General features: G+C 34.7%; 1 protein-coding gene across 1 annotated transcript in view; it reads right to left on the bottom strand.

Annotated features, from left to right (window-relative positions):
- Positions 1-540: 540 nt before the first annotated feature.
- RAB5A (RAB5A, member RAS oncogene family) overlaps positions 541-9,623 on the bottom strand; it is a 34,299-nt gene continuing 25,216 nt past the window's right edge. Inside the window, exons 3-6 of the mRNA XM_012783280.3 lie at positions 6,796-6,947; positions 6,275-6,397; positions 4,708-4,801; positions 541-872 (exon numbers count right to left, since the gene is read on the bottom strand). Of these exons, the coding sequence (XP_012638734.1) occupies positions 757-872; positions 4,708-4,801; positions 6,275-6,397; positions 6,796-6,947 (485 nt within the window). The 3' untranslated portion in view covers positions 541-756. The remainder of the gene's footprint in view (positions 873-4,707; positions 4,802-6,274; positions 6,398-6,795; positions 6,948-9,623) is intronic.

The following is a 9,623-nucleotide window of genomic DNA, read 5'->3' as shown; positions in this document are numbered from 1 at the left end:
CCAAACAATAAAACCTATGTAATGGCCAGCAGTGATTAAATAGAAATCACAGACACCTGGTTTGTTTCATTTTTGTTGAAGAGCTCACATGTTTGAAGGGAACACTATCCATTAAGATGCATTTATCAGTTTTCATATTCCTAAAACAAGATGGGGTTACATTTGACTTTTTTTACCCCATTTAAAAAATAATAGGACTGGCTACTATTTTAGATGCCACTAATGTTCATTTTTTTTCCCTTTGAAGATGTGGGACTGTTTTCCTATCATTAATTTATTAAAATGTAGAATGTACACTTTATATAGATACCATGAGAAATTATGACTTGGCCAAATAGTGTAGCTAAGCATAAATATGTTTAGAATTTTTCTAAAAAATGGATTTTTGAAAATCCCAAATTAGTGAGTTGCAAATCTTTTTCGTAAGTGACTACTGGACCAGTGTGGAGAAACTGGACGGTTAACCATTTGTCTATATTCCTAGTGATAAGGAATGATTTCCCCAACCTTCCCATGAAACAAGTGTACATATAGTTCTCATTTTCCCTTTCTATTGCTGAAACATTAGTCAGAGGGACACATGCATGTTATTAAAAATTAAGTTCAAAACACTTAAAATAATTCTGTATTAGAAACTCGACTCTATCGTAAGTCTCTTCTTTTTGGAAGTCATACTGGGCTGGTTAAATGCTCCAATTCCACTGTTATTAACATTTAGGAAGCAGAAGAATATTCCAGCTAGTTCAAACTGGATATTTAGTTACTACAACACTGACTCCTGGTTGGTTGTGTAGGTTCAGTAAGGTCTACTCCTCTTCCTCTGGCAGAATTTGCTCCTGGATTCTGTGGTTCATTCTTTGGCAACTTTTTAGCTGAGAGATAAATTATCAAAATAAACAGAATTAGAATATATTAAAATTACTTTCATCTGCTTATTTATAATCTTTCTTTCCAGTTAGGTTACCCCGAAGTATCACATGACCATATGTTCATTCTTTCAAATGTTCACTGAGAATCTATTAAATACCAAAACATTGGATGCTGTCTTAAGGGAGTTTTAATTTCTTCGAGAGTTGTGTTGTCAAAGAGTAGATGGGGACCTATTACAGACAGACAAAACTTCAATTTGACTAGAGCTATATATAATTCTTTGCAAAGATTCACTTAGTAATACCAGAAAAGTTGTACTTTATTTGCCAGAGACACTTTTTGGAACAAGTCAGACAAAAACACCATCATTATCATCACCCAAACAAAACTTGTCTTCTACTGTGCAACCTAAATATCACACAAAATTATGACAGATCATATCTCTTATTTTCTTCCTGGCTTGCACAGCCTTCAACTTTCAAACACTCACATTTTCTCCTTTTATGGGCTGATAAAGAACCCTAATCTGATTCACCAGCAGATGTCTCTAATACAAATGGAATAGTTCCTGAAGCTCCTATCTCCAAAAAACTGTTTCCAAATTTTATTTAAGTCAGGTGAGTATGGCTTGTCAGATTCAGACAAAGCCCCTCAACCAGCAGTTATGTCTTTAGTCCTCAACTCTATAGACTAATGGCTCTTCTCTGGAGTGTGCTTCCCATTGATTAAAATTTACATGTTAGATGTACAGATGCTCCAACTTACAATGGGGCTACATCCCATTAAACCCATTCTAAGTTGAATGTGCATTTTTGACTCATGATACCTTTTCCATTTACATTGGGTTCATCCACACATAATCTCATGAAAGTTGAATAAGCATGCACATCACTTTCATGCCATCATAACGTTGAAAAAGTCAAACCATTATAAATTGGAGACCGACGGACGATAGTTTTTTTTAAATACCTGAGATCTTTGATGTGCCAAATGCATTTTTTTTATTTTTGAAGGGAGCAGCAGTAATAGTAAATATGTCTTAGAGTACTGACTTTAAGGGTGGCTGGATACACTGGTCTCTAACAACCTTGGGGATGGACTACTACGGTAAGACTTTAATTTTACCATACCCTTGACTCGGGTTACTCAGAAGTTGAATGTGTTCTACTTTGAAATCTGAATGCCTAGTTGCATTGTGCATCTTTTATCCTTTATTTTTTCTAGACATTCCACTCCACATCGGCAGCATTAACTATCTTTAGAATTCTAGATGCTAGGTTGGGCTAGGTTGAGTCTGGGAGCCAGGAACACTTAAGTTTGAAAAGAAAGCCTTCACTTGGGCCACTTTTCTAGGGCTGGCTTTAAGGATGGTAGCATAAATGGTAATACAATGGTAAATCTCCAGTCAGATGTATTTACAAGCAAAGCCCTGTAAGTGCTGAACACTGGTACCTGGGACACAAAATAGGCTACCACAACAAACTGTATGATAATTAATAAAATTCAGGTTCTGAATTGAGTGACTATTTCTCCCTTTAGCATGCTTCTCTCTAAGGGTTTCCTGTATTTAGATCTGAGTGAGATTAGGAGGCTGAAGAAATCACACCAGAATGAGGAATTTTTTAGTTGCTGAATTGTTATGAGTGCCCTAAGTAAGTTACTAATCTTGTGAAGGAAACAAAAAGACCACAATTCCATTTATACTCTTCCTTTCAAGATGGGAAACATTCTGATTTCAGAAAAAACACTAAAAACTCCAATATGTAGGTTACTTTCTGACTGAAAAAAATGACCTTATTAACACATCTGAATAAAAGGTACAAATTAAAGCCCATGTCGTGAAGCCTTAATACCATAAGAAATGTTTAAATTCCAGATTGATGTGAGGAACCTATTACCTCCTTGCTTCCTGTCATTAACTTTCCAGATGCGATTCTGGGTATAATCTGTACCATTTGTAAAAAAGAGCATATTGTCGGGCCGGGCGCGGTGGCTCACGCCTGTAATCCTAGCTCTCTGTGAGGCCGAGGCGGGCGGATTGCTCAAGGTCAGGAGTTCAAAACCAGCCTGAGCAAGAGCGAGACCCCGTCTCTACTATAAATAGAAAGAAATTAATTGGCCAACTGATATGTATATAAAAAAATTAGCCGGGCATGGTGGCGCATGCCTGTAGTCCCAGCTACTCGGGAGGCTGAGGCAGAAGGATCTCTCGAGCCCAGGAGGAGTTTGAGGTTGCTGTGAGCTAGGCTGACGCCACGGCACTCACTCTAGCCTGGACAACAAAGCGAGACTCTGTCTCAAAAAAAAAGAAAAAAAAAGAGCATATTGTCACATAATCCTTCACAACTGTGTTATTTCCCCAGCAAACTAAAAGTCTTGTGTTTTTCAAGAAAACATTTTACTCAAGTAGACAAGTTCTTTCCACTTCAGCTCTGTCACCTAATGAAAAATAAAAGAGTACTTGCAGTTTGTACTGGTTTTTCTTTAGCCTATGCTTCAGCTATTGGTTAATTTGTATAACTTCAATTTAAGAGTATTTATTATTTGGGGTTAGGATTGTGGACACCCCAGTTATCAGTGCTGAATAATAAAAGATGTTACAGAATGAGAAGAGTGCTGGGCACATGAAAACTGCAAAGGCCACCAAAGAGAACCACCAAAGTAGATCCTGTAGGTAGATCTGTACCCAAAACTGGAAGATGATCAGGGTCAAAGAAATATCTTTATTTTTGTTAATGGGAAAAGGAGGCTTATTACTACTCCAATTTCATTACCTATAATCAAAAACTGTGAAATAGCAATTACCATCAATTAAAACTACCTTACAGCAAACGTAAGAGCACTGTGTAAGATCAAATGACCACCTGAGGTAACATATGGCATGGATGTTGTTTTGCTTTCCCTTTCTCCCTATGCCTCAGTGCTCTGAAATCTTCTCCCTTACAATGTTCACATTAAAAGAATTTGCCATTACTTATGTATACTTTTGTACTTCTCTCAGTTATAATTATCAGCGATCTGCCTTAAAAAGAACTTGAAAAAAAACAAAAACAGTGCTCTGTTCAGGGCAAAGGAAATAATAATCAAGTTATTAATTAGCAAGAAAGAAATTTCATTATGCCTGAATGTTACATAAATATTGTTGACTTCCCTTTTAATAAAAAGTATAATTTAACAGAAAAATATACATTTATCCCAAATTTTCAGTGAAATCTTTGGAAAATCTTTCTACTTGAACTGTCAGGTCAAAGCCAAGGCTTAACTCATCAGGAATAAACTTACCAAAACAAACAGTATTACAACCTAATAGGTAATAATCTTTCAAACTTGATAGTATTACCAACAAAGTATTGCTTGGTACAAGGTTCTAGAAAAGTAGTATAATAAAAAAATAATACATTTTCTTTTAAAGAGACCATCAAACCAAATATGCTCCACACGTTTTTCCTATATTTGTCACGTGAAAAAAGATATAGACCGAGCGTGGTGGTTGACGCCTGTAATCCTAGCACTCTGGGAGGCCGAGGCGGGTGGATTGCTTGAGATCAGGAGTTCGAAACCAGCCTGAGCAAGAGTGAGGCCCCATCTCTACTATAAATAGAAAGAAATTAATTGGCCAACTAAGATATATATATATATATAAAAAATTAGCCAGGCATGGTGGCGCATGCCTGTAGTCCCAGCTACTTGGGAGGCTGAGGCAGGAGGATTGCTTGACCCCAGGAGTTTGAGGTTGCTGTGAGCTAGGCTGATGCCATGCCACTCACTCTAGGATGGGCAACAAAGTGAAACTCTGTCTCAAAAAAAAAAAAAAAAAAAGATATTGATCTATCTTACCTATTGCCATGAATATTTCGTTCACATTCATTGATGTTTTGGCGGATGTCTCCATGAATAATAAACTGTTATCATCTGCATAGGACTGTGCTTCCTGTTCGTAGAACAAAAAAGGAGATATATTCCTTAGATAATTAGTATACCTGCTTTATTTTTGTTATAGAAAAATGAAAGCTTCCTTATTATTACTCCAACTTGATTACATATAATAAGCTACTACAAAGGTAGAGCACAGTGTAGGATAATTTTATAATGGAATATTTTCTTTTTTGCCTTAACTTCTTACACTATCTCACCCTAATTTATCTGTTCTTACATTAAATCTGCTTTCAAATAATGAATTCCAGGAGGGGGAAATTATCCTATTCTAAATATAAAACTATCTTTGATCTCAATGGCAATTTTTACTTATGCTTATTATCTGCAATGAAGACTAAAGAAAACCAAATATCTAACACTGGCTTCAACCACTAAATGACACCCTCATATTTAATTTTGAATTACTTTTATAGCACCATTATAATTTTGAATATCATGAATCATTCCTTTGAAAATTACATTACTGCCCTACATTTTTGTCATGCCTTTTACAGTTTACATATATTATGGCCTTTGTTCCTCACAGCTGTTGTGAGGATCAATCAATTATCTTTCCCATTTGACAAAGAAATAATTGAGGTTCCTTTTGAACTTATATGTGACAGGGCCCCTTTTGACTATAAGTGCTCTACCACTCTATGCTAGGGAGATTAACTATCTTGGAAAAAATAATAGATGATACTACACCTCACATAGTTTTCACAAGAATTAAATGAAACTACTTGTGTGCTCAGCTTAATACCTAATGGTACAAGAAACACTAGTTTCCTTTCTCTCAGTGCACGTACTTCCTCCTGCATTCCCTCTATTGTCATCATCATAAAACAAAATTATTCCATCACTGATATCATATACATTATGGTCACAATCAAACTTCTCTGATAGAGAAGCCAAAGAGCAAGAGATGAAGTGCAGTTAAAAGATTTAAAAGATTTCCTTTGTTTTTAAATGATCACACTTGCTCTTTTTTTTGTACCAGGGAAAATTCTGAATTAGTTATTGTAGATGACATACAGACAATTGGATTTTGGGTCTTTATTTTTGAACGCCCCTTTAAGAATAATCACGAGTGTGTGTGTGTGTATGTGGGCACGCACATGTGTTGATATGTATTTGTAGATGAGTAGAAAAAGGTTAGGAAAGACACTAGTTGAAGTACATGTCAGGTGGGGGGATTAGGGCAGAAGGCAATCATTTTTTGCTTTTGTATTTTTGCACTGTGAACAATTACTTCTTTTGTAATTGTTTAGGTCTTCAAAACCTTTGAATCAATTTATAGATTATAATAATAGAAAGATATTTAAAAATTCAAGTTTATTGGAGGAAACATTACATGTAATACTTGACGTTTTAAAAATCTGCATTTTCTATTATATGCATGGCTTTAAAATAATAACTAATTCAGTGTTGACATAATAGAAAGATTTACAAAATATGTGCCTTTAAGTACAAGTTAAATTCAACATACCTGGAAATCTACAGCTCTTTTATTTGCTAGGTCAGCCTTGTTTCCTGATAAAGCTATTACAATGTTAGGACTTGCTTGCCTCTGAAGTTCTTTAACCCAATTTTTTGCTCTTGCAAAGGACTCCTGTTAAACAAAGAAATAGCTATTTGGCACAGGCTCAAAAAATGGCTAGTATGCATCTTTGTGATACAAGGCTTTAAAAGACTGTCCAATGTAGCTCTGTGGGAAAGAAATTCTTAGGACTACTGTATTCCTTAAGACACTTTCACCCCCATTTATTTATTTTTATTTCGGCATATTATGGGGGTACAGATTTTAAGGTTTCAATAAATGCCCTTTCCCCCCGCCCCCCACAAGTCCCTCTTATTTTTTAAAAATCAGACTTTCTAACTCACAAAAGCTTCAGCAGAAAGGTCAAGATTGGCTACCAAAAATATTTAAAATTTTTTCTCTAATCAAAATTCTGAATAACAAAAATGGATATTCAAGCTAGTTTCACTGTAGAATACATTTATACTTACCTCATTTGTGATATCATATACAACTATGGCTGCTTGTGCTCCTCTGTAGTACATTGGTGCTAGGCTATGGTATCGTTCTTGACCAGCTGTATCCCATATTTCAAATTTTACTGTAGTGTCATCAAGACACACAGTTTGGGTTAGAAAAGCAGCTGAAAGAAGAAAATGCCTGGAATAAGTTTGTCATTTTCTTTCAAATGTTTTCATAATACAGAAAACATCTGCTTGTATACATGTATCAAAATATCACACTGTACCCCATCAATAGGTACAATAATTATGCATTAATTAAAAATAGTAATACCAAAAAAAAAAAAAGAAGAAAACAACTGTAAACCTGATACATTGCATACCCACAGTTATTAATGGCTTTAAATACTTGAAAATCTGTGTTTCAAAGCTTTATAAGACCTTTGTAGCAAAATCAGATTATACTTGTAACTACCATTTACACTGCCAACATCATGTCCTGTTTAATTCTCCTTGGTTTTATTACCACACTATGGTGATTTGATATAGTCCTAGACCATACTACCAAATTGATATTTGTTACATTAGCTTTTAAAAAATTATGATACTTTATTTGGTAATCATTCTGACCTTAGCCTAGATTTGCTGAATGGATTCATAATTCACTTCCTACCCCTTTCATTCCTTGCCATAAGAATTTTTTGTATCTGTACTTTTTCATCTGTGCTTTTGATTCTAATTTTAACATTAAGTGCCATTATAAAATGATACCTTATTGTTAAAATTTAAAAAGCCCCCACACAGCCACTTTTAGCAGCATGCTGGCTGATGGCCACTATACCTTGCAATTCCCCCTCCTCTAATTATCTTTGGTACTTAGAAACCTGCTGCTGTATCACAAAATTATCTATTGTAAATTGGCACGCTCTTCCCTTCTACTTTCACATGAAGGTGTGATATTCAAACCCTTTTCCCAAATTGATATGGACCCAAATTATAAAATTTTCTAAAATTGACATATCATGCAAAAGAATTATGGTCCATTTCTCTGAATTGTAGCAGTTTATCTAGTGATGTTGATCTTCCATGGGAGATTTGCCAATTAATAAGAAATGTGCTAAATAAGCCAAGTCTAATCAGATATATCTTTAATATTAGATAACATTTAGTTTTCATGCTATTTTAGGTTAACTCATTAGTGACTTCAGTACCAGCAACTAAATTCTTCTGAGCCTAGCTAACATTATAATTGGACATATCTTTATTTTGAGCTAGATTCTAATTAATAATCTGTGAATTCTCACAAGCAGATAGCCATATTTTACATATATTCTAATTCAGTTCAAATTTCTTTTAACAAAAACAATTAGCAGAACTATCCATTTTCTAAAATCTCGTATTTATGATAAAGAATATTCAGAAAGCACTATATGTCACTTTTTCACTGTTGTGATAAGTTCTATAGGATCAAAAAAATTTTAAACACCTAAAATTAAGCCCCTAAGGAAGTTTACTCTTTTATCAGTAAAAAGGAAAAAGGGTCACAAAATATAAGCCTCTTCTCAAATATAGTTTGATGCAAACTTACAAAAAATATGGAATTAAAATTTGCATACACTTTGTTTTCTCTTTTAAACATACTATGATCACAAAGTACATTAATATAAAAACATTTATACTTCAATAAATCAACTGTAGGTAAAGGGAAATAAATATAGTCACCTCTCAGTATCTACAGGGGACTGGTTCCAGGACGCTCTGCCATACCAAAATCCAAGGATGGATGCTCAAGTACCCTATTTAAAATGGTGAACTATTCACACATCACCTATGCATATCCCCCCCCCACTTTAAATCATCTCTAAATTACTTCTAATTCCTAATACAATGCCTCCACATCACTTCATGTGGAGGCAGTGTAGTACTTGGCATGATACAAATTCAAGTCTTTCTTTTTGGAACTATGTGGATTTTTCTTCCCAGAATATTTTTGACCCACAGTTGGTTGCATCCACAGATGTGGAACCCCTGGATAGAGGGCTGACTGTATTAGTGATGCTGCCTTAACAGAAACATGACCTGATTTTCAAACCAGTTAAAGATATCACAAAAAGCCACCAATCTTTCTTATGAATGAATATATGTACAAAAATGCCAAATAAAATATAGGCAAAGAAATTCTCACAAATACATTAAAAGAACAACAGCCTACGAGCAAGTAGATTCTTTCAGAAATATATTACACTAATAGCCTAATAAAATCATTTTTTATTTATATAAAGTACAAAAAAAGCATTTGAATAAATATTCATTCCTAGTAAGCACATAGGATTCTTCCTTAAAATTTAGCAAGTGTTCATCTTTAAACCTGAAATCAGCATTATGCTTAACAGCAAAGCTTTTAGGCATTCTCTCTAAATCTAAGAACGACAGAGTATTTAATACTGTTTTGTACATCCTTATTATAATAAAGAAAGTAATAAGTTATTGTAAATTGACATTATTTGAAAGAGGCTAGACTGTCATGAAAACTCAAAGGCATCAGCTAAAATAAAACAAGTAATAATGAGTTCTTTAATTTGGCTGGAACAGACCTATGTCAACAGCCTTACACCATATTGGCAACAACCAGGTGAAAATATGCTGGAAAGGGAATGGATCCCAATCACATTAACAAAGACCATAAATAAGCCATTCCTCAATTCTGTTTAGAAATCCTTCACAGGCTAGGCGCAGTGGCTCACACCTGTAATCCTAGCACTCTGGGAGACCGAGGCAGGTGGATAGCTCAAGATAAGGAGTTCAAAACCAGTCTGAGCAAGAGCGAGGCCCCGTCTCTACTAAAAATAGAAAGAAAT

This window comes from Microcebus murinus, chromosome 1 (genome assembly GCF_040939455.1).
Source record: "Microcebus murinus isolate Inina chromosome 1, M.murinus_Inina_mat1.0, whole genome shotgun sequence".
Classification (NCBI taxonomy): Eukaryota; Metazoa; Chordata; class Mammalia; order Primates; family Cheirogaleidae; genus Microcebus; species Microcebus murinus.
This window is presented reverse-complemented; position numbering and strand designations above follow the sequence as displayed.